This window comes from Rhinatrema bivittatum, chromosome 10 (genome assembly GCF_901001135.1).
Source record: "Rhinatrema bivittatum chromosome 10, aRhiBiv1.1, whole genome shotgun sequence".
Classification (NCBI taxonomy): Eukaryota; Metazoa; Chordata; class Amphibia; order Gymnophiona; family Rhinatrematidae; genus Rhinatrema; species Rhinatrema bivittatum.
The window spans coordinates 76,298,582-76,324,735 of NC_042624.1; the positions used below are offsets into that span (position 1 = coordinate 76,298,582).

Here is a 26,154-nt window from a genome sequence, read left to right on the forward strand (position 1 = left end):
GGGGAGCCTTTTGTGCGTGTGTGAGTGGTAGGGGGTTCTTTAGGGACTGGAGTGCCTGGACCTGTCTATAGCAGATGCTGGATGCCTGGAGTGCTCTCCTGGAAGAGGTGATGAGGATATGGATGGTAACAGGATTTAATAAAAGCTCATGTGATAAACACAGAGGGATCCCTAATGGCTGAGGAAGAAACTGAGGAGCTAGTTGTACTTTTGGGGGTAACCTACCAGAGCATCTGCTGCAACTCTAAACAGAAGGCACAGGAGTAACCTGCATGGAATAGCAGTTACTAACCTTAATACGAGCACAGAGTAACCTGCCCAATAACAATCCGAAAGAGAAGGCATGGGGGGTAACCTGCACAGAGAGGCGGTTACAGTCCTAAACAGAAGGCAGCTATAACCGTAAACACCTTACTAGGCAGTCCGGATGGACCATATTGTAGCCAGCTAGATTAAGGTTGGGCAAATTTTCAGCCACAACTCATCTGGCTTAGGTTGTGGCTGAAAATTATCCCAAAGATATCTGGTTAAAAGTAGCAACTCTTTAAAAATTCACCCAACATTGTACACATGGAATCACATAAAAGGGACATTGAATTTGTTCAGGTCTGAGCAGTAATGTTACCATGAATGCTCTGCTCTGATCCTCGGTGCTTACCTCACTCACTCTTCCCTGAGAGGAAGCAATGGGAGACAACAACCTCCAGATCCATCTGAGCTGCCCACTCATTTCCCTACCTATTGCTAAGTCTGAGCACCAGTTTTTACCCTCTGGTTCCCATTTTTAGCACCATTTATTAATGCAGGTCTTGCTCGCACTGGACAAATTCCGAAGCAAGCCACAATTCGTATGATTTTTTTTTTTTAACAGCAATTCAGAGATCTTGAGAACTTGTCACCCACAGAGGAAGAAGATACAGCTTAGAACTGAACTCTGTTGGAAGCGCAAAGCGAAAGCACTGATCCTTGAGCCTTCGCTCTCACTCTTCTTTTAAAAGGAAAATGCAGGCTTTGTTGTTTTCTTCAGAGAAGGAAAAATAAAATAAATGTCTTAGCTGGTAAGAGCTAAGACATGAACCCCTGTGAGAGTGTATATGGCGTTTCAGACAGAGCACTCACAATGCCGATGTTATTAAAAGAACTATCGACTCCGGTGAGAAAATTAATCAGAACAGGCTCATGTTGTAATTTTCAGAAAAGAACTATAAATAAAAATGTGTAAAACACAGAACAGTCTGCATAACCAGTACAGTTACTTTCCTGGAAGTGAAATAAGTTTTTCAGGCTTCATAATTTCTTTACAACAAACAAAAGCATTTTTGGATTGCAGCCTCTCATTTTCTCACACCTTGTTCAAGCAATGTATCAGCTGCTCAAGAGGGGATACAAGTGTTTTTTGGGGAGTTCTGGGGTGATCTATCCTACTAAACATTTGCACAGCAAAAATGAGCATTAAGGCTTAAAAAGAAGACAGCAGTAGTATATTTTTATTTTATAATCCGCCTTTCTTGAGTGTCAGCCATTTCAAAGCAGATTACATTCAGGTATTTCCAATCCTTGGAGGGCTTACAATCTATGACCTAGATTCATCAAAAAGCTATAAATATATCAAAAATAGTGACTGATTTAAAAAAAAAATAAAATAAATAAAAATAGGGGGTGTGGTTAGGCTAATTTCACTGCTCCTGCATGTAATTTCTTTTTTATTACAAATGCTGTTTGGGTGAGGGGGAGAGGGAGAAAGAGAGAGAACCTCTGTAGAGACCAATATGTAACTTTACTATTTATAACACTGTAAGAGGGGGCACTTTCAACACGTGGTAGGTTTGGGGGAGGGCAGTTTTACATACACAGTCAGAGGTACGAACAGCAAAGTTGACATCACTGAAGATTTTCTGTCATTTGGAGCGATGAAAGCTAAAAGAGGGGTTGAATGATTTGTACAATGTGCTCTCTACCTAGCTTGATGCACTTTCTCTGCCTACAAAATGGGGGGACATTTTTAGTAAATGGGTCCCTAAGTTCGTACCTGAAGCAATAAACGATGACATGACTTGCCCAAAATCACAAGAAGCAGCAGTGGGATTCAAACCTTGGTTTCCTGCCGCCCTAACTACTAGGTGGCAGCTCCACTCTTTTGAGGCTCAGCCTACTTCCAAAGTTCACTTACTGAGAGTTCAGTGACCATTGCTGCTTTAGGAGTGATAATGGCTGGAACGGAGCAACTTAGATAATTGTTGTTAATAAGGGACATTTATTTCTATTTCAGTTAAGCCAGAGGCAGAGTATCCAAGACCTGCTGTGGGCTCTGCAGCCGCTTGTACATGAAGGAGGACCCACCACATTCAGTCAGCTCATGGATTCCCTCTCTGACCTCTTGTGTGGATATCCTGAGGGAGGAGGTGCCAGAGTGTTCTCCTTCAACTGGTATGAAGATAATAATTACAAAGCTTTCCTGGGAGTCAACACTACCAAGAAGGAAACCACTTATTTTTATGATAAAACAACCAGTAAGTTCTCATATAAATTTGTAATTCTGCAGATAATTCAAAAGCAAATTTTCAGATATATGCTCTAGTGCGCCTTATTGCAGAGTAATCATAGTGTTAACTGCTAGGCTGGAATAATAATACAATGACATAAGAAGTGCAATACTGGGTCAGACCCATGGTCCATTGAGCTCAGCATCCTGTCTTCAACAGTGGCCAGTCCAAGTCTCTTGGAAGTACTCTGCAGATCCAAATGAGAAGATCCATTCCCTATTGTGATCCTAAGTCTACCTGGTCCAGGGCAGATACTGTTAATGGTCCTGTTCTCCAGAAATTTGTCCAAATCTTTTGTAAAACTCAGCTATATCTACTAGATTTGGCCACATTCTCTTGCAACACATTCTACTTTTCAATAATGTGATGACTGAAAAATTACTTTCTTAAATTTATTTTAAGTCTGTTATCAATTAGTATAATGGAGTGACCTCTCTAGTCCTAGTAGTATTTCCCTTTCAATTTATTCCATACCACTCATGATTTTATAAACCTCAATCTTCTCCAAGGACAAGCAAGATGGTAGTCCTCACACATGGATGACATCATCAGATGGAGCCCGATGCGGAAAACTTATGTCAAAGTTTCTAGACTTTGTATTTATTTATTTAAAATCTTTTCTATACCATCGCAACGGTTTACATGTAGGCACATAAAATTAAATTAATGTAGGTGGGTGCATACTATAGTACATTCTAACAGGTGCCACAAAAGGTTCAGTTACAATAAATCGTTAAAGACAATCACTTGTTTAGTGAAGTAGGTCATGACCAGGTGTACCTGTAAGGTACTGTTCACGGGTAAAAATCATATATATAGTGTTTACAATTCCCAGCATGCCCTATAACATGCATCCATGCGGGATCCCTCTTCAGTCTCTTTTTTTTCCGCAGAGCTGTGAGCCTTGCAGTTTAATTGAGCTCTAAAATTTAGACTTTTTACCTTGTGGAAAATTTTGTTCTTTTGCTTTTTTTCACTATCTTTTTCCTTCGGTCCATCTCCGGGTCCCTCTTGGTAGGAGCACTGGATGGCCCGCGCCATTGCTCCTACCATGTGACAGGGGCCGGCCAATGGCACAGATTCCCTGTCACATGCTAAGGGCAAAGGGCCATCGGCACCATTTTGTTTACTGGCAGCCGACGGCCCGAGAGCGGGAGAACGCTCCCGGGACCCCCACTGGACCACCAAGTACTTACAAATTTGGGGGGGGGTTGGAGAGGTCCGGAGGGTGGGGGGATACTAAAGAATGGCTTTACCCAAGGCAAGTTTTGCCTCACAAATCTGCTTCACTTTTTTGAAGGAGTTAATAAACATGTGGATAAAGGTGAACCGGTAGATGTAGTGTACTTGGATTTTCAGAAGGCGTTTGACAAAGTTCCTCATGAGAGGCTTCTAGGAAAAGTAAAAAGTCATGGGATAGGTGGCGATGTCCTTTCGTGGATTGCAAACTGGCTAAAAGACAGGAAACAGAGAGTAGGATTAAATGGGCAATTTTCTCAGTGGAAGGGAGTGGGCAGTGGAGGGCCTCAGGGATCTGTATTGGGACCCTTACTTTTCAATATATTTATAAATGATCTGGAAAGAAATAAGTGAGATAATCAAATTTGCAGATGACACAAAATTGTTCAGAGTAGTTAAATCACAAGCAGATTGTGATAAATTGCAGGAAGACCTTGTGAGACTGGAAAATTGGGCATCCAAATGGCAGATTAAATTTAATGTGGAAAAGTGCAAGGTGATGCATATAGGGAAAAATAACCCATGCTATAATTACACAATGTTGGGTTCCATATTAGGTGCTACAACCCAAGAAAGAGATCTAGGTGTCGTAGTGGATAACACATTGAAATTGTCGATTCAGTGTGCTGCAGCAGTCAAAAAAGCAAACAGAATGTTGGGAATTATTAGAAAGGGAATGGTGAATAAAACGGAAAATGTCATAATGCCTCTGTATCGCTCCATGGTGAGACCACACCTTGAATACTGTGTACAATTCTGGTCGCCGCATCTCAAAAAAAGATATAATTGCGATGGAGAAGGTACAGAGAAGGGTGACTAAATGATAAAGGGAATGGAACAGCTCCCCTATGAGGAAAGACTAAAGAGGTTAGGACTTTTCAGCTTGGAGAAGAGACGGCTGAGAGGGGATATGAGAGGTCTAAAACGGGTAGATGTGAATCGGTTATTTACTCTTTCGGATAATAGACTAGGGGGCACTCCATGAAGTTAGCATGTGGCACATTTAAAACTAATCGGAGAAAGTTCTTTTTCACTCAATGCACAATTAAACTCTGGAATTTGTTGCCAGAGGATGCGGTTAGTGTAGTTAGTATAGCGGTGTTTAAAAAAGGATTGGATAAGTTCTTGGAGGAGAAGTCCATTACCTGCTATTAATTAAGTTGACTTAGAAAATAGCCACTGCTATTACTAGCAATGGTAACATGGAATAGACTTAGTTTTTGGGAACTTGCCAGGTTCTTATGGCCTGGATTGGCCACTGTTGGAAACAGGATGCTGGGCTTGATGGACCCTTGGTCTGACCCAGTATGGCAGGTTCTTATGTTCTTATGGGTATGTGCTTAGCCGAAATGGCTTATTTTCATTTTGGTTCAGATCACCTGAAACAAGTGTATTGTCCCTACAAAACAACTGAAAATTTTGGGGTGTTTTTGTTTCCTTAGAAAAACAAACAAAACATGGCCTACGAGGCTGGGCTAAGCCAAGCCCATCTGGGGTCTCCCTGGGCCACCTCTGGCTAACAGACTACGGGCAGCAGACTGACTGCTTGGAGAAGAGAGGGGAGGGGGACCCGCTTGCTGGGGGCAACAGGAAGGGGGCTAACAAGTTGGGAAAGAGAGAAACTGGTGGGAATGAGTAGAAGATGTGGAGAGAGTAAGCGTATGTGGGGTGGGTGAGAAGAGGGTGGTGGTAATGAGCTTGAGGCAGGATGAGTGGGATGGGAATCTGTGATCTGTTTTCTTTTGTTTGGGGATTTAAATTTGCCAATCCTTAGAGCCCATGAGGAACTCTGAGCTGCCTGCATCACTGACTTCTTGCAAATGCAGGTAACGGTGGCAACAACCACAGGCGCTGCTGTGTTAACGTGACTAGTGGCAGCCGCAAGAAGTCTGCCTTGCCAGTAGCTCAGAGTTCCTCCCATTCTCTGTGGATTGGCTAATTAAAATCCCTGAAATCCCGAAGCTCTGGGTATGGTGTACCATTACAATACTCCTGGGGAAATTCTACGCCCAAAATTTAAAAATATATTTTTGAGAAAGACAAATGTTTTCTTCTAGTTCAAATTCATTATTACAAAAAAACCCAAAAAAACCCACCCCAGTGAAGTCCTTATTCAATAAGCCGATGTGTGCACAAGTTATCTGGGTAAAGTTAGCCGGATAACTTGTCAATGATATTCAACTGAATATACTCAGTAAAAGTTATGCGGATCATTGTACCCGATCATTTTAGCCGACCCATCGAATATTCGCAGATATGTGCTGTGTTTATCTTACTGCTAAGGATCCTCCCAATCGGGGCGGGATTTAGGGATAGGCAAAATCAGCATGGGCCTTGCGTGCCAAATCCTGAAGGTGTCCAAAAACTCAGGAGAAAGGGAAGGCATGAATCCGCCGCCCTAAGCCCTCTCCTCCCAATGCTGTGAAATCATTGCACACTGAATATTGCTTTGCATTGTTCAGTTCCCAGTTGTATATTCTTATGCCCCCGCCTCGCCACCTCCTCCCTCATATATGTACTGCAGGTCACATCTTTCTTTGTAATTTGCTCTGTGCCTTTTCTAGGAAAAGGTGGAATATCAAATGGAAATAAATAATAATAAGATTAATCATTCTATGGCTAAGTTTACCTGGATAACTTTAAATGTAACCAGCTACATACTGAATAAAGCCAGTTAAGTTAATTAAAAAAAACCACAAATAAAGGCCATCGGCCCCAGTCCTCTAACCCCATCCCACTGCCCTAAATCATTTTTAAAATAAGAGGCGTCGTGTCTGATCCTTCACCCATCCAACTCCCCAAAATAATTTTAAAAAGTTGCCAGCATGAGGTCTCTCCCTCTCCCCCTCCCCCCCCCAGATATTTGAAGTGAAAGGACCGGCTCTGGGCCCACCATAGTAGCAACCCATGCACCATCCTCCCAACCAACCTGGAACCCCACAAAACCCCAAGGATGATCTGGGGGTCGGTAGTGTCTAACCACACTCCCGACGCGGCATCCGATGTCACTCTGGCAGCAATGCTAGGAATGGAGGAGCATTGCTGTCAGATGTGATATGAGCCACTTTGCAACCTGGATAAAGTTTAACTGAAGGGCTCCTGCAGCAGCATCCACTGTTAAACAAACTCTGACCCTCCTGTCCGTCCCCCCCAACCCCCCCTTACTGCGAATGGGAAGCTGGGAACAACCATTCTGCCTTTAGTTACATTTCAATTAGGCCAATTCAGGGAGGGCCGGGGAAGGAGGCTTTTCAGGCCTATAGGCTTTCAACACTTGAAACATATTTTAGGGGGCTCAGGGGGTAGAGGAGATTTGTTGCATTTGGATTGTGGGTGCCGGATCAGGACACCAGGCCTGCTTGGCTGTGGTTTTTGTGGGGTTTCTTTTCTGCTCAGAACTTAACTGTCTACATTTTGAATACAGCCAGTTAAAGATATCCGGAACACATTCCAGGATAACTTTAACCGTCCACTTGGCCTTGCCTAAGGTTAGCTGAATAATCTCTTCAGCTAGTTCCATATAAGCTTGTTGGCTAATTCAACTCTGTACTGGAATGCCAATCCAGATAAAAATGTATCCGAATAAGTGCCAGTGATATTTAAAGGTATGCATTTATCCTGATAACTCAAAAGCTATCTGGATAAAATGCCTTTGAATATCAATCTCACCTTGTCGGCAGGGGCGATATTTAATCCCCAGGTTTGGGCAGGGCCAATTTTGAACATAGACCTCAATAAGGGATGCAATGGATGCAGCGGTGTATTGGCTTTGCTGCTCTTACAGGCCACACTTTCATCTACTAAGGTCCCTGTGGCGGCAGAAGCAGTCTGGAGAATTCCCTCAGGCATGTGCTGCTAGTCCTGCAGGTCTGCCAATCCGTTTGTGGTTGAATATGAGTTAGATTCCACGTCCTCAGCGAAGCAGACAATAACGTGTGGAGAGAGGGCAACTGAACATTTTTCTCATATCCTTCTTGAGCAATCATGAATAAAGATCAGTCCTATAATTTCAAGTTTCATAATCCTTACATTCTTCTTTTTTTTTTTTTAATTTAACTGCAAACACCCACAGAACATATTTTGTCCTTTGCTCTCCCTGTGGTAAAAAAAAACAAACAAACCCAAAACAAAACATTGATTCAGCACTATTTTGTTCATGGTCAACAAGATCTTTGTTATTCCTGTGATGGATTGTTTCAGGCCTATCAGCTATTTGCAATTCTGGCAGCAGGCTATAGGCTGCATGTTTCGTGAACAAGAAGTGATGGCTATGATCCCATGAAGGCTGCCTTTCTTTCTTCCTCTAGCGCCCTTTTGTAATGCATTGATGCAAAGCCTGGAATCAAATCCTGCAACCAAAATAGCCTGGAATGCAATGAAGCCGCTACTGATGGGAAAAATCCTCTATGTGCCCAATTCCCCTGCTGTGAAGCAGATCCTCAAGAATGTAAGAAATTGTGATAATGTCCTTATTCTCCTGTCTAACGTGCGTCCTGTGCAGATTTTTAAAAGGGGGATATTCTTTTGCCCATTGCTAATGCGCGTGCTCTTTGTTCCTTATGCCTCACTGTGAAACCTTTCCCTTCTCTAGGCCTGACTGACTTTAGCACTGGCAGCACTGCAGAGCCTAGGGCAGCCTTTGAAGGCCCTGGCTCGGGCTCTGCTTCTTTTGCTTCCCCCCCCCAAGAACCTAGGTGCTCCTTCAAACAACGGTCAAGGCATTGACTCCGCTTCCTGTGCCCCAAACACTGGAGTTTTTAATGAGACTTTGGAGCCAATGAAGAACATTGCAGGAAAATACTGAATATGTGACTGTGTATCTGTTAGATAAAATGATTTCATTTTTCATAACGTCAAAGAGAGATCAGCTGATGGCAGAAGCTGCATTTTCCGCCATCTGAAATATGAGGAGGGTGGTGGATACCTGGAATAGAGCCAACCAGCGAAGGCAGCAGTAACCAAAACCATGGCAGAATTGAAGGATCCTTGGGACAGACACAGAAGGCAGTGATAGGAGCAGGTGTGTGTGGGAGGGGGTGGGGGAGGGATCTTGCGTGGTGGACTAATCTCTATCTATCCCGCTTAGCCACTCTTATTCAGAGTAAGGGCTTTAGCACTTTTTATTTGCTGACAATATCCAGCTTATCTCCAGTGCAATTCTGTGAAGAAACTGGACAGATTCAACTCTTTTATTTATTTATTTATTTTTATATACCGTCTATCTGTCCTGATGCAATAGCTCTGTGGCTAAAGGATCAGAAACTCAAGGTAAATCCCGAAAAATCTGAAGCTCTGTAAATTACCAGGAAAGCCAAGCTCCTGATCAGAAATCCTTGTATGGCAGATCATTCCATCTGAGTCATTCTCAGTTCTTGGTGTAAAGACTGATGCCAGTCTTCAGTACTCAAATATCATCTGTGATTTGGCCTTTATTTTCTCATCTATGATTTATTCATCAAATGAAATCCTTTCTTGAACCTCATGATGTCTGCACATTAGTGGAGGGGTGGCCAACTCTGGTCCTCAAGAGCCAAAGCCAGGCCAGGTTTTCAGGATATCCATAATGGGCCCCATTCCATGAAGTTAGCAAGTAGCACATTTAAGACTAATTGGAGAAGGTTCTTTTTCACTCAACGCACAATTAAGCTCTGGAATTTGTTGCCAGAGGGTGTGGTTAGAGCAGTTAGTGTAGCTGGGTTCAAAAAAGGTTTGGCTAAGTTCTTGGAGGAGAAGTCCATTAACTGCTATTAATCAAGTTTACTTAGGGAATAGCCACTGCTATTAATTGCAGCAGTAGCATGGGATCTTCTTAGTGTTTGGGTAATTGCCAGGTTCTTGTGGCCTGGTTTTTGGCCTCTGTTGGAAACAGGATGCTGGGCTTGATTGACCCTTGGTCTGACCCAGCATGGCAATTTCTTATGTTCTTCTGTTCTTAATATGCATGAGATAGATGGGCATATAATGGAGGGAGTGGATGCAAATTTATCTCATGCATATTCATTATGGATAGGCTGAAAGCTTGGCCTGTTTGTGGCTCTCGAGGACTAGAGTTGGCCAATCATGCACTATTGCATAGTCTTGTTCTGTCAAGAACTGACTCGCAACATCCTATGTCAGGGTTTGTTGCTTACCTTTCTTGGACATCTTCAGCTATTACAGAACACAGCTGACAAATTGATTTACATTTAAGAAAGTTTGATCAGATTAACGCAGTATTGGAAAAACTTCATTGGCTTCCTATTTTAGCAAGGATTAAATTTAATATCTTGCACCTTGTTTTCAAAGCGCTATATAGTAATCATCTACACAACTTGACAATTTTGTTTGCTCCGTATGCCCCATTGAGATCTCTGCAAGCTTCTCAGCAGTAATTTCAGAAGCTCTCTCCACCTTATGAAATTAGGTTTGAATTTACTCGTCATTCATCTTTTTCCTATCAAGCACCTTTATTGTGGAATGCAATCCCAAGTTTTGTTCGTTTTGAGTAGAATTACAGCAAGTTCAGGAAAGAAACTAAATTTGACTTTAAGACAGGCTTTTAACATTCGTTGATTTTATTTCATTAGTTGATTTTACAGTTCTGAACATAACTATGTTATGATTGTTACTGAATTCTTTAGTTTTTAGGTTTGATTTTATGTTGCATTATGATTGTTTTATATTGTTATACTTTTTTGCTTTTTCTTGTTGAGAAATTTTTTTTTATTGTAAAATGCTTGCATTTGCTTTGAAAGGAGATATAATAAGAGCAATAAAATAAACTCACATGGAACATTAAAAGGCCAAAATGGGGAGAAGACAAAGTTAACTTGCAATCTATTGTATGGCTGCATCAAGTGCCCAAGAAGAGAATGCAAGGTCATTTAACATGAAATGGCATAAAGCTTTGATACATTCTTAGATATAATTAGGAGTGGAGTGAGGTGGCAATAGCATACACTTCTTAGCTAGGCCAAGGGAGTGATATTGTGCAGACGGTCAAGTTTATATGGTTGACAGCTGGCAGATAATCCCCAGCAACTATGCTAAAGATAAGGGTAAGAAAAGATATGAAGGTCATGACTAGAACAGTGAAAGTGAAGAAGCTTGCAAAGCTTGACAGGTGGACGTCACCCTTAGCTAGAGTAGTATAGAAGGGGCATCCAGGCAGACTAGGTGAACCAAATAATCCTTATCTGCCAACATCTACTGTGTTACTGTATCCCTGGTCAAAATTTGAGACTATAGATATATCTTTATTGTATTTAACATCTGCTGCTTTACCTTTACCATTTTCATTATGGATGGATGGTTCTGCTGCAAAGGATAATCTTTACATAGGTTTGAAGTTTGTGCATCATTAAAACCTTTCAAGGTATTTGAAGGTCTGCATGATATCTCCCCTGCACCTCCTCTCTTCCAGGGTGTACATATTTAGATCCTTCAGCCTCTCCTCATAAGTTTTCCCATACAGATGTGTTATTTCTTTAAGTAAGTGTATGCAGCTGGATGACCTATAAAGGGGAGTAAGGCATGCATATATATCCAGTCCATCTTACCCAACCTTTTTTATGAAACCACAGGCTTGGTGCTGGCCTGGGATCATAAACCTCCAGCATCAGGACTCTTTTAAAAGTTTCATTTTTTTCTATTTCTTACTTTCTTCTGTATAATCTCCCCCTTCTGTGGACTATATACTGAGGATCATACGGGTATTTATCCTTGTTTTTCTTTTTATCTAAGTTTGCTGTTATCTTCTTGGTTTGGTTCTAATGTTACGTGTATTCTTTTTATTTTATGTGCCCCTAGCAGGGGGGTTGCATTACATTGAATAGAGCCCATGCCTAAACATTCAGAAATTTTTGGTTATCTGATGGATCCTGATGGAACCCAATGGATTCATATTTTTGTTTTATGTCATTGTTTTATGCCATTATTATACCCCTAAAGATCCACATTTAAATATGGATCTTTAGGGGTTTTTTTTGTAAAATAGAAAATGCTTAGAAAATCAAGTATATAAAACAATACCATGAGTGGTTTAATTACATAGTAACATAGTACATGATGGCCAATAAGGATTAATTGGCTCATTCAGTCTGCCCAGTTGTCTTCCTCTCTGAGTCTCTACAACTTTGAAAAGTTGAACATATACATTCCTATAGTTAAACAGACACCCCCACTGCCGCTCATGTCTTTCACCTAACCTCTCTGCCCTACCATTGCCTTCAATATTTGTCCCAAGCATGTTTAGAATCCGTTAGAGTGCTGGCTTTCCCCACCTCTCATGGCAGGCCTAAAACATTGTCAATAAAGTAGAAACAGAGTAAATGGATGATATGAATTCTCTTAAAATATTTAAAAAGTAAAACTGTCTGGGCTTGCCCAGCAGTAGTAATGTACTTTACAATATGGGGTCTTGGGTTGCTTAATCCAAGGGATGGTAAGATAATGAATTTGGCATCTGGAGAAAGAAACGCCAGTTTAAATCTAAGTCTTAAAAAAAAAAAAAAAAAAAAAAAAAAAGTTGCACCTGTTATCTAACCAAGAACAACAGTCTCAGGTTTCAGAGAGAGAGAGAGAGAGAGAGAGCTTCATCCTGCCCTTTCAGCCAGATGAGATGGCTAAGATACCTGAGCTGAAGACAAAGTGAAGGCAGGTGGGGCTGGAGTGTGTGTGTGTGTGTGAGGAAGATAAAAATATGGGAATGAACAAGTACATAACATTTAATTTCAATGGGTTCATAGCCAACTGATCTTTTTTTTTTTTAATTATAATTTATTTTTTATATTTGCAGGCAAATTCTACATTTGAGCAGCTGGAGCGACTCAGGAAGCTTGGCAAAACCTGGGAAGAAGTGGGACCTCAGCTATGGCACTTCTTCCAAAACAGCGTGCAAATGAGCATAATCCGAGTAAGTTCGATCCCGACTTCTTTCCTAGCCTTTCACATTGATTGCACATGAGTGGCCTTTCACATTGATTGCACATGAGTGGCTACAGTATATCTGGAACTGCAGGTCCTTCAGGTTAATGGCATAGGTCTGCTGGGTTTAGATTCAAAGGTAATTTTCTTTGCTGTGTGTACAGATGTTACATATCCAGTAAAGTCAGTGAAGGGCCAATTCATACAAATTAAGCAGCTGCATATTGACCACAAGATTCTGCTGCATTTACAAGCAAAACCTTCAACTGCCAGGATCACTGTGGCGGCAGAAGCAGTATAAAGTTGTGTGTCTGGAACCCTGCCATAATTTCTAGATGACATTCAAACCATTTCACGCTCTTTATCTACTAGAATGTGAATGATCTGTAGCTTGTCAGCTTATGATAGATGTATTGTATTTTAAGCAAAAATTATAGAAGAGAATTCCCTGTTTTGCAGAGGCTTCTGAAAGAGACGGGCAGATGGTAGCAGTGGCACATTCGGTACTGCCACCCTTATAAATGTATTAGATTTGTCATATGAAATGTGATTGCTATCATAACATTACGCCAAACATGCTCTGATAAATAAACATTAGCACCTGAAATACGTTGTAGGTGAGGATGATGAGCTTTTTTAATTAGCATATGCTATAAAGAAGAAATACACACTGATGAACATATAATACATTTTGGAGTCACCAGAAACAGCTAGATTTTAAGTTTTAAAATAATAGGGTGTGATAAAGAAGGAACATTCCCTGTCTCGGGGGATATGACAAAAAGTAATATTGTCACCCAAAGTGCAGCAATTCTAGTATACCTGTTCACCACCTTCAGTATATGCCGGGTTTAAATAATGCACAAGAAGCAAACCTTATCAGAGCAAAGAAGGCTCTACAACAAGAGATCACAGTATGAATCTGAAAGGAGGCAGACTGAGGAGCAGCATTAGAAAATGTCTCTTCATAAAACTTATGGTGGACTCAAGGAATGGCCTTCCAAGGAAGGTGGTACAGACAAAACAGTAACTGAATTCAAGAAGACAAGGCATGAGCAGAGGAACCCTAGTTGCAAAGAAGCAAGAGAAAAATAGGAGATCAGCTGGTGTCTAATGTGACATTGCACCAGGAATGAAACTGGGCAAGTTGGATGGGTCTTATGGTCCATATCTGCTGTCATAGTTTGTTCCTGTTTAGCAAAGTATAACCCAGAGATAAATTACAAATCAAGAGGCTTTTATAATTGCCCATCTAGACATTACAGCAGGGTTCCAGACATACAACTGGAAGACAACTAGGGGTTTCTTCATACTACTTCTGCTGCCACGATGATCTTAGCTGATGAAGGTGTTGCCTGTAAGAACTGCAAAATCTCATGGTTAATACATAGCTGCATCATTTGCACGAATTGGCCCTTTATTGACTTTTCTGAAATGTGAGAAATATCTCTATATAAAGCAAAGGAAATTAACGTCTAATCTAAACCAGTGGATCTACATCATTAACCTGAAGAGCATGAACCATGAACCAATATGGTCCCATCAAGACAGATTCCTTCTCCCTCCCAAGAAAGTTGTTTGAAAATATTAAATAAAGCAATTTTTAGAGCATTGCCTCTTAACCAAGTCCTAGGGGTTACCTAGCCAGTCCAGTTTTGAGGATATCCACAAAGAATATGCACGAGATACATTTATATAAGCTGCCTCTAATATGTGCAAATATATCTTGCATATATTCATTGTGATTATCATGCACCCTAGAGTGTATGAGTGGTCTCTGAGAACCAGATTGAGAAACTTAGAGAGGGGGTCCATTTTCAGCTGTAATCCAGCCAGCAAAGTTGGTTGAATAAATGTATGTTTAGCTTATCTGAAATATTCAGTGGGATGGCTGCGCCACTGAATATATTTGTAGCAAGCTACTATAAACGAGGTTCCTTCTCCAATGAGCTTTTGTGTTGGAGCCTTAGAATGTGGCTAAGCTGCGTCTGGATCTGAGTGATGTGTTTAGGACCTGCCAGCAAAGGGTTTTCAACCCTGCAAACTGCAAGCCGCTGCAGTCAAGGTGAAGGAATATAAAAATACATTTAAAAAAAACCCTGTCTGCTCTCCTGCAAAATGACAAATGTATGAAAGTACCAGCATCCAGCACTCACAGTGTTAACGAGTTGGGAAAAGGGCTGACCTGTTCAGCCTGACCAGAGAACAGTACTACATAGTCAGCAGAGGAGGAGACAAAAGGAATGCTAGGAGAACATTTAACCTGTTCAAGTCCTTACATGATTTAGTAGACTTCTATCATATCCCCCCTCAGTTGTCTCTTCTCAAAAACTGAACAGCCCTAACCTCTTTAGCCTTTCCTCATAGGGCAGCCGTTCCATGCCCCTTATCATTGTGGGCGCCCTTCTGCAATGCTCTTCTATTTGGTTTGTCATCTAGCCAGCTCTACCAAGAGGGACTTCATTTTTTTTTTATTGTTTTTCCCCCCACAATTTTGTGTTTGGGACAGGGTACACACATTTCACTTTACAAACTGGTGACATTAGGTTGGATCTGTCCCCCCCCCCCCCTTTTTGAGTACTCAGGGGTAAAGAATTGTTTAAAGCTGTGCACTTCACTGCCTCCCCTGCATCACCTTTCTCTCTTAGCATTCCCTATTGTTTTTGGGTTTTTTTTGCTCTCCATATGAGTATCGGTTATCCTGGCTAACAGGCCATATCCAGTTATTTTTGTAGTGCTTGATATAAAATAAGAAAACTGCAAGTTGATATTATACTTCACTACTGTACTTTTCCCATTTGATGTTCTGGTTGGATTTACTGTCTACTTACATAATACTAGTAAAAGAGTTAATTACTGTTTTATTCTGGTGTGATGATTTTATCTGGTCTTTGGAGCCACAAGTGAGAGGTTGTTTGGGCAGAGCACAGAATTGTGGTGTCAGAGTGACCGGGACCCTGTCTCTTCCCTCACTCGGGCTATGAACCTGAAGATAAATCATATTAGCAAATATAATTTCTCATGTGGTTCTCTCCATCCCAAGCATAGGGGGTAATTCATATTCCGGACCAAGGGAGGGGCCATATAGCCAATTAAGCTTAGGACTACTCTACAACTCAACCAGATTTAGCCAGCTAAGTTATCCGGCTACCTTTTAACTCCACCTCAAAATGTACCCAGAATAATTCCAAGTTATCTGGCTAAGTTTTTAGCCGGATCACTTGGAGGCAAGGTCGATGGAAGTACTAGGCCTAGGACGCTGACCATTAGGGGGTGTGATCCGTGTGGGACCGCAAGCGACGGCACCAAAGAAGAGGGGGCGGACACAAGGCAGAACGTGCCTAATCCCCTTGCACCGGCCCTGCTTGGAGGTGGGCAGCCAGCACGAATTTTCAAATCCCAGTCTTTGGCTGAGTCATAGAACTTAGCTAAACACGGTTTTTATTGACCTCTCTGTTTTAGAATATCATATTCCAGAGTCCTAATTAAGGTGAATATTGCAGTTACGGTGATTCTGGTAAGCAGTAGCTCAGCATAGAATGAAAGTGGTATTGTTTAGGAAATGACACCATCTTATGATTTTAGGGCACCCTGAAGAACCCAACAATGAAAGATTTCCTAACCAGACAGCTTGGTGATGACAGCTTAACCGCTGATGACGTGATAAACTTCTTTTACAATGGACATCCAGATGACCGGCCAGATGACCTGGTGAACTTTGACTGGCGAAACGTGTTCAATCTCACAGATCACCTTGTGCATTTGTTAAATCGTTATATGGAGGTGAGACCTTGTAGCTGGAATGTGCAATATGTGCAGAATGAAGTGAAACCTGAAATTGTCCCTGAAATATCTGCTTCACCTTGACTGAAAACTACTGACTTTAAGTGTCAAATGCTCCAGTCAAAAAACCCTCTTTATTTATCTGCAAGTTCTTGGAGGGATATTAGTAGAAGAAATGCCTTATTGTCCCTCTATCAATATATTTGGGGGTGGGGACCAGTTCAGTGATCCGAAGCTTAGGACTGACTCCTACTTCAAAGCATAGAAATTCTGGAGGCCATACTTACAGCCTCTGGAAAGGAAGGTGAGCTAGGTGTTAATAGAAACAGCTTCTTAACTCACGCTTCTGAGCAGGCTACTGAGGGAAACGGTGGTGATTCTTCTGTAACTGGAAGATTGTGGTGCCTGAGCTGGTAGAAGGGTTGTGTGTGTGTGTGTCTGTGTTTGTGTTAGACATTTAACTTGGCAAGTTGTGTGAGAAGGCCTTAATGACACTTTCACCAGTAACACAGGCATGATACTGAGGACAGACGTCCTGGAGCTGAAAGAGACTTAATCACATAGAAGCAAGAAATGGAATACGAGAAAATAGTTTAGAAATTTGGCACAAAATTACTTTTGCATCTCCTTCAATAAAAACATCCTGTAGCTCTCTTTATAGCAATGACAGTTTCTTTTCTACAGTGATTTTCTCCAGAGTCTGTGCAGAAAAATTGATTCCATCATTGTAAGCAGGGATTACCACGCAGTAATTGTGCAGGACAACAACTGCTCCAAACTGAAGTCAAGGATGGCTGACAATACTACAAGGGCAATTGTCTGATCATGACAGTATGAGAAAAAGAACAGTTCAGTGAGTTTATATTATCAGACAAACTGGCTTCTGATTAACTGGTTCTATCCTTTCCATTCTCTAAGAAACCAAACTCAGTCTCAGAATGTCATGAGCACAGTAGGACCCAGGGAGGTTCCTCCCAGTGAGGAGAATAGCGGTGCCGATCTAAATCTATGACTAGTTTAAATAGATGCATAAAGGCCAGGCTTCCTTGCCCAGGTCTGAATGACTCTTCTGATACTCTCCTGCAATGTACGCAAAGCATTGTCAGGATGTTGATTGGCTTGGCTTTGTCTGCAGTACAAGGAGATAAAGGATAAAAAAAATGCAAACATTGTAACCCTCATAGAAAAAAAGCATTGTCTGTAGCTCAGACCCTCAGTATTACACCTTTATGCTGAGAACTTTGCTTTGGCTTAAATAATGGGTATTGTTAGATGATGTAATAAAGTTTAATAACAGCAACACATACAACAGAAATACCCTGCATGATTAGCTGAGACTTGGGAGGCATAAATCCTAATTTATCAAACAAAAATGTTCAACCAAAATGTTTTCTTTTTTTGATTTTTTTTTTTCTTTTTTGGGCCCATTCGTTTCACCTCTGCTTCTCTGAGCTTCAGTCAGAACATGGTGTGGGATTCAGCCTTTATTCATAACTACTAGGGTTGTTTCCCCTATTTTATATCCTCTTTCCACTCGAGTCTGCTAGCTTAGTCCTCAGCTGGGGGGGGAGGGGCATGTAACAAGTCTCCTCCTGGAACCCTGCAATCATGGGTCCTGAATTTGGCTGGGAGGTGCTGTCATTGCAGGATGACCATTACCCTTTCTCCTCCATAGGCTGTAGACTCCTGTCTCTGAAACAGCCCCAGCCCTAACCACATGCAGAGCTGATGACCTGAACAGGGAACTGAACCCCAGATCCTCTGCATGGCAGTGCCCAGCAGTGCCACTGAGTCTCTGGATCAGCCCTATATTTTTTCCTTCTTCCCTTCTTAATTGTACCAGTTGAAGTATTTTTATGTTTTGTTGGCTGTTGGGAAACATCATAGCACGTGTTGAAGATCAGGCTTAAGGGTTTTTGACTGTAGTGTTAACATAGTAATCTACGTGCCTGTCCCGGTTTTCTCCTATTAAAGCACAGCAATGTATAATTCCGTGCAGCTGGAGGAAAACTTAAAACAAAGCGGTCTTTAAATGTACAGCTGTCTGCCAGCAAAATAACATGTTGTTTATAGGGTCTTTGATGTGGAGCAACTGTTGGGTGCTGACCTGCAACAGATAATCAAAAAGATAAGATCAAACATCTTGGTCTCTTGGCATCCTCTGAAGTGTGTTGACGGACTGTCTTCCAAGTCAGTTCAGGTGCCAGATAAATATACTCCTTTCCTTAGTTAAAATAGGAACTCACCCAAAAAAAACCTTTGGGATGAGTTTGGGGATTAACACTAGGGGATGTGCATTCATTTGAATACAAATGGAAAAAAAAATGATGATGAGTTGATGTTAGTTTAGTTTGTTGCAATTAAACTGAAATAATGAAGCTCACAAAAAAAAAAATCTTTTTCACTTCTTTTGGTTTGGTGCTATTAAAGTTTATGGGTGAAGCAAAGCAATGGATTTTATTTAATTTCAAGCCAGAAAAGTGGATCCAGTTGGGGATGGCACAAGGAAGAAGCAGGACCAAACATGTTGAAACACTTTTTCAACCAGCCTATCTCACCTGGCAGCTTCATGTCATGACTTCATTAATTATTAGATGAAAGTGAAAATATGAGCAGTAATTTTATTCAGTCATCCTTCTGTTGGATCTAACAGAGGGTCTGAAGATCCTTGCTTCAAAGTTCAGAGTTAATAAAAAGCGTGTTTTAAAAAACTTTAGCTTTAGAGGAGTTAGTTGCAGTCACTGTGTCCTTGCTGTGGTTTGCACTGGTACTAGCAAGAGAGCACTGGTACTGTCAGAGAGTTATAGTGTATATCACCAGGGTAAATCTAACACTACAGCAGACACAGGCTGATGCAATGCCAAGCATGAAAAATTGTGCGTCCAAACTGGGCATTTTTTTAAATGCACGTACATCCTCCTTTCCTGGGCGCCCGATGAAATACACAAATGAACCTCCAGGCTAAAAAGGATGTGCTAGGGATAAATTGAACGTCCCTAGCCACATCCATGGCATCGGGTGCTCAGGAGATGTGGCTGTGCGCCGGTTAGGAAAACGGACTCTCAGTTAACAAATGTCCGTTTGCCTAACCTGACCACAGTCAAGAATTTTATTTTTTCATGCTGCTTCCTGAGGTTCCTCCTACTTAGTATCAGGATGATACTACAGGAGGAACCACAGGAAACCAAAAATACTGCCACAGAAAAGCATTATTTTTGGCTTTTTGTGGCAGCTTAGGGCACATGAAGACAACACCAGTTCTGGACTGGCGTTAAGTTTTGCATATTAAAATGTGCGTGTTGGGCACACGGTGATTTTTTGCATTCGTGGGTAATAGCTAATAGCCTCATCTACGTGGCATTTACATGTGATGAGTGCCATTAGCTACGAGCTGGTTTGGATGTGCGTTTTGGATGCACTATTCCCATTATTGCATGGGGAGTTATTGTAGTGCGTCCAAACCTGCGGTAAACTGAGCGCTAGGCTGCACTCACTGTATTGCATTGGCCTGTTAGTGTATATCAGTGACTACAGGAAAGATGCAGATAGAGAGATTGACTTTCTCCTGCAGCATGTACAGAGTATACAGTGACTGTCTCATGGGGCAACTTTGTTTTCTCCAGAGCTGTAGCCAAGCAGTTTGACATCTAAAGCCAAGAGATGACACCATGAGCTGGGAGACTGTTAAAAGTTTGGGGATCTTTAAATTTAAAGCATAATGCTATTCTTGATAACCTATAAGTAGTCATACCATCCCAAAAAGGTCTGTATGGGTTTCATCCTTAAACTCTCTCAGAATTGACTCCTGACCTATACCCAACTAATTAGTAATCTCTGCCTTGTTAAGTAGTAGGAGTTGAAAAGAAATTGTGTGCCTTTTATCCATGATGATGTTGAGCCTTTTTTGTTTCTATTGAATTATATGATTTTTTTTCATCAAATTAAGCTAATTAGGTTCTTGATCTCATTAACAGCAATGCAAACTCCTTCCTCTAGCAGGCACATTATGATGCAAAACAAAAACACACTCAGAACCTTTTTAGCAAACCTGCCATACCACAACAGCACTCTCACAGAGGACTCACCAAGCAACAACCTTACTGCAGGGCCTGTGGTTCCTGTTAGCTAAAGCCCTTTGCCCAGTAGGCTCCTCTCCCCGAACGCCCGGCTGATCCACTCGCCCCCCCCCCCCCCCCCCCGTTCTATACATTTTTCACACTGTTTAGTCTCTCACTATTTATTTGATTTATATTCTGCTTTACAGGTACTTCAAAGCAGAATACATTCACTAGATCTTTTTGTTTGCCACAAGTCCAACATGTCTTCTCAGCTGTTTGCTTTTCCTTCACAGCTGGTTAATTATCTAACCTAATCCCTTATTTTTTTCATGTTGTAATCAGGATCAGCATTTACCCCACTTCAGAGGACACTGCCAGGCCCAGTTACAATCCCAGCGCATGGTGCTTGTATGTGGACTGAAGCTGCAAACCCCTCCTTCTAACCCCTTTCCCCAGCCATCTCTGTACGAAGGCAATACAAGGGAACTTTTGTGGGGTGACTTGGGGGCAGGGATTGCATGCATCAACTTTCTCTCTTCTGTCCTCCCACCTACACTCTTACACACCCCCCATATTCTCTTTCGATGTCCTCCCCCATCCACCCAGGGATGACTCCAGCACTCTCCCCCACATCTCCAAGCCCTATCCCAGCATTCTCCCCCTTCCCTGGCCCTAGACCCAACCCCAGGACGCTCCTCTTTCCTAATCATAGGCATACAGGGTTTATGCAAGCAATCTCATTCAGCAGAGAAACAGCCCTGGGCTTCCTGCTCCAGCTCCTCTCCATCAGGCAGCCTGCAGGAGACAGGCTGAGTGAGGCAGAGGTTGGAGCAGATAAAGCAAAAAAAGAAAAATGAGCTACTCTGCTCTCTGATCCAGCCTCAGCCAATTTGTCTTGCAGGGGAGAGTTTAGAGTGAAAAGAACGGAAGAGACCAAAGAAGAGTTATTCTGCTTCTAAATCAAGCCCTTCATTTCCTATTGTTTATTTCCTATTGTTTTTCCTTCTCTGGGCTGTAGGAGCAGTGGTGTTAGGGCACCCTTTTCTTTCTGACGCTTTCCCCTTCTTGCAGTGCCTTGGAATATTACTACCACTGGTCCTGCTATATCCTACATCTCTCTCAGTGCCTAAGAGTGAAGAAGGGATTGCTCCTGCCACTTTGCCCCCTCTCCATGCCTTGGGGTGTCATTGCCTCACTTGCCACTGCTTTCTTGTTCTTTTGGTGTCGTGGGGTATTGTTTAAGCCTCCGTTCCTGTTTCATTGGTCCTTTTCTCAATCAATGCCTTGGAACGTTGATGCCGCTGCTTCCTGCTACCCTGCTCCTCTTTCATTGCTTTCAGGGGAGCCTAGCATGCTGTGCATCCCGTTCCCCATTACAAGATTCAGCATCAGAAAAGGCACAGCAATCTCCAAACTTGACCCCCTTAGCCCTTTCCTCAATTGATGCCGTAGGGAAACTATTTCAGGGCTGCTGTGGACCTTCTCCAGAGATTCCTCTGGTTTCGCCCTTCCTAAGGAACAGTAAGTTCACCATCTGTCAGTTTCTAGATGGTTTAATTAGTCTTTTGCTCTTAAACTCAGACCCAATGATCAATTTGCACATCAGGAATGTTACAGAACACCTTCAGAGTTTCCTTTGGCTTCAGGTCACCACTTGTAATGTTTTGCCCCTCTCTCATTGCTTTGTGATATTCATGCACCTGTTGGTGCTGATTTGGCCCTCTCACAGTGCCTTGAGGTGTCCTTGCCACTGCTGTTGAAGCCCTTTGCCCTCTTTTGATGCTTTGGGCTGATAATGCCACTGTTGGTGCCCTTTTCCCCTCTTCTGTGCCTTGGCGTATTCATGCTACTGTTGGTTCCACTTTGCTCCTTTCATGGTGCCTTGGGCTGTTTGACTACTGCTGGTGCCACTTTTCCCCATGCTTGGTGTCTTGAAGTGTTCCCTCTTCTGCTGACACCTGATTGCAAGTTTCTTTAAACTCGGATAGAAAGTCCCAGTGTTAGAGTCCAAAACAAGATACATTGCTTCTTCCATTAACTTTAATTGAAACAAATTAAAAGACATAATGAAATAAACACATTAACTTTGGAACCGATACAAACAAAATGAATTAAAACCAGCAACTGAACCAAAGTAAGAAACCAAACCAAAAATGTGTTCTCGTGCACATTTCTAGCAAATTCTGCTTGATAAAATGATATGATTGGAACTTCTCATTGGACTACTGAATATTATTTGCAGAGGTAATTAACTCATGATTGCAAAAAATGCATGTACGGTAAATGAAAAGGCATACACTGGGATGAACTTTAAGATGCATCTGCTATCTGTGACCTGACCAAAAAGAGTGACACAGTCCTAATCTGTACAGCGTCACTAATGAATTGGGTAGCCAGAGGGTGTACATAACCAACAGAAGTTAACAAACTAGTCTTCTGCATAATCAGGTTGTTATTTATTTTTTGACCAGGAAAATCCAATTAAGATAAATGCTTTGTTTTAAACTGGGTTGCTGTAGGCACAGGAAGATAAAGTGACTTGCCCCAGGATACACAACAAAGTGTCTTGAACTCAAGGTTCCATAGGACCCAAGAAGCTCCCTGGTTGTATTCAGGAATAAAATCTGTTTCACTGACATTTACTTGTCTGTCTGTTTTAGTGCTGAATAGTGATTATTTTATTTATATGGTTGCAAGTCTGACCCTGACCACATTCTGAGCCTGCAGAGTCTCCAGAAATGATTTTATTTGGAGGGGCCTGTGCCTGAGGCTTCTGGTGTTTCACTCTGACTCTTGACAAGGAACTGATTTGTGAGCCACTATATATTGAACTGTGTGACCTATTTCAAACCTAAAATTATTAAAGTCAACTCCAACCAGATAAAGGAGAGGCACCCTACCTCAAAGTGTGACTGTTGAACACTGATATGTTGTGTGATCGTTGCCAGAACGAGGTGGAATTTTTAGTTTTCCTGTACATCTTGCGTCTTCATTCCTTAAAGCTTAAAACTTTTTTGATTATCTGCAGTGCTTGACCCTGGATAAATTTGAAGGTCATGCCGAAGAATCTCATCTGACCCATCAAGCTCTCTATCTGCTGGAGGAAAACAAATTCTGGGCTGGAATTGTCTTTCTTGACCTTTTCCCCTGGACAAACAAGCTCCCTCCTCATGTGAAATACAAGATCCGAATGGATATAGATGCAGTGGAGAAAACGAATAAAATCAAAGACAGGTTAAGTTTCCACTTATTCTAAACGAGCCTCTGATTTTTAGCAACAAACAGAACTGTGGCTGAAGGTACTCCAGGCATGAGTAATCAGGATAGAATGTGGCTGGGGGATTCCTCTCTTCCTTTTATCACTACCGTAGTCTTCTGCATGAAAGTGCTTATCTTTTTCAACCATATATTAAAGTGGGCACATTTAAATGTTGCTATTTTATCAATAAATAGAAATAAAGTAAATGGAAATGTTCATTAACCATTGCAGAGATTAAAACGATTCAATGGCATTATTCATTTTCTCAATGGACGTTTACTTATATTGGAGATGACTTGGATTTAAAAATTATTTTGAGTCTTGAACTTCACGTGCTGACTGGGAATATTCTTATGGCCCTATTCTCAGTCTTGAAGGGGGCAATATGAAAAGACAAAGGTTGGAGGGTAGGAGAAGTATGGTACCGGGATACACATTGTGCTTATGTGTAGTGAGTGTACATTCAGGTAGCAAACTCAGGGACAGCACTGCAAACATACTGTCTCCCTGTCTCGCTGACCATATCTGATTGTAATGATTAATTTTGATGCAGCTGCCTTGAAATCTAGGATTTAGTGTGCAAAACTGGAAGAACCACAAAGCAGAAGAGAAGGTTCCCTTGGCATACGCCTGAAAGGAGGAGAAAATTCCCTGGTGTACACCTGACCAGTTGTTGGGGAGCTGGCACCAGACTGCCCAGCCAGTATTAACAATCTAATGAGAACCAAGCACAGGGACTGATGTAAAACTATGCACTGAAATTCAGCATACAGTTTCTTAATGCATATGATAAAAAAAATTAAACTCCTAATGCAGTAAGCTAATGGTTGGCTAATGCACTGGGAGCTAAAAATGTGCACTAACCTGAAAATGTGTGCCGAAAACATGTTTAGTATGCATAAAATATGATTTATATGCACAAAACATGTTGTCTGTATAGAAAACATAGTTTGTGTGCACAAACAGAAGTACACGTTCAATTGCTTGACTGGCCCGCAAAGTTAGCTGGATAAACTTATCCAGTAAACTTTGCAGGGATATTCAGCAGCACAGCAGTGCTCCTAAATATATTCAACTATCTAAGGCCGTATAACTTTATCTGGCTAACTTTAGGACTGCTCTATGGCATAACCAGAGTTAGCTAGATAAATTATCCAGCTAACAGAATATTGGAATTAGCTGGCTAACTTAACTTCACCCTCAGGCCTGGTGCCACTGGGTGTGCAAACCGTGCAATTGCACAGGGCGGTAAAGCTGGTGGAGCAGCGTCGGGAGCAGGGAGAGGCCCTTGTTGCTGCCGGTGGATCCAATCCCACTGGCGGCGGAAGATTTTTGCTTTTTCTGTTGCTGGTGGAGCTGGTCCACTGGCAGCAGAAAAAGTAGGAAGTAGTTTCATACTGGGGTGTGGAGTGGGGGCCATGTCACTTTGATTGGCGGGGCATGGTGCAGCTCATCCCACCATGGCCTGAAAAAAAAATTAATGTCCAGGTGCCCCTTCTCCTTTCTGCCTGTGCAGCCCTGGAAGAAAAACATTGCCAGAGCCGCAGGGCAGGAAGGAGGAAGAGCATCGGCCGCATGCAGAGGAGCAGTAGAGATCGTAGCAGGGCCGCAGCGGACCCCATCCTACGGCGACCAGTAAAGAGGAGGCCTTGGGGAGTGTGTGTGTGTGTGTGTATAAGTGTGAGTTGAGAACTGTGTTTGGGAGTGAGAGCCTGTATGATCAGAGAGACAGTTTGAGAGCCTGTGTGTGACAGCATGTGAGAGCCTGTATATTTAAGGGACAGCATGTATATGAGAGCCTGTGTGTTTGTGAGAGAGACAGCATGAGAAGAGACAGTGTGTATTTATGTATGAGAGAGAGCATTTGAGAGTGAGAGCTGTGTGTGTGAGAGCCTATGCCCATTTGTGTATGAGTGAGAGAGAGAGACAGAATTTGAGAATGAGAGCCTGAGTGTGTGTTTGAGGGAAGAAAAGAAGAAGACAGGTGGGGATAGAGTAGAAACAGAAAAAAAAAGAGACCCTGTGAGAGGAATTGGAAAAAGACCAAGAAAGGAAAAGTGGGGAAAAAGGCTGTGACCAACCAATTAGAAAACTAATATCAGACAGTAAAGGTAAAAAAAAAATTTGTTTTTAATCATTTTTTTTATTTTTAGTGATTGGCATATGTTATCTTTGGGAATGTGCAAGAGTAGCACTTTCTCTATGCCGATCTCACAATGTACGAGATCATCATGGAGAAAGTGGAAGCCCTGTAAATTTTTAATACCGCGGGGCCTGCACAGAAGAGGCAGCAGAACTGGCTTCAGTGCTAATATCAGCGATCGGCCCCTCCCCAATAGCCACGCAGCAGCAGAGGAACGAGAGAGGC

General features: G+C 42.0%; 1 protein-coding gene across 1 annotated transcript in view; it reads left to right on the forward strand.

Annotated features, from left to right (window-relative positions):
* Positions 1 to 26,154, forward strand: part of ABCA4 (ATP binding cassette subfamily A member 4) — a 153,939-nt gene that overhangs the window by 10,424 nt on the left and 117,361 nt on the right. The window contains exons 3-7 of the mRNA XM_029617528.1: positions 2,270 to 2,510; positions 8,090 to 8,229; positions 12,559 to 12,675; positions 16,272 to 16,469; positions 23,556 to 23,761. Of these exons, the coding sequence (XP_029473388.1) occupies positions 2,270 to 2,510; positions 8,090 to 8,229; positions 12,559 to 12,675; positions 16,272 to 16,469; positions 23,556 to 23,761 (902 nt within the window). The remainder of the gene's footprint in view (positions 1 to 2,269; positions 2,511 to 8,089; positions 8,230 to 12,558; positions 12,676 to 16,271; positions 16,470 to 23,555; positions 23,762 to 26,154) is intronic.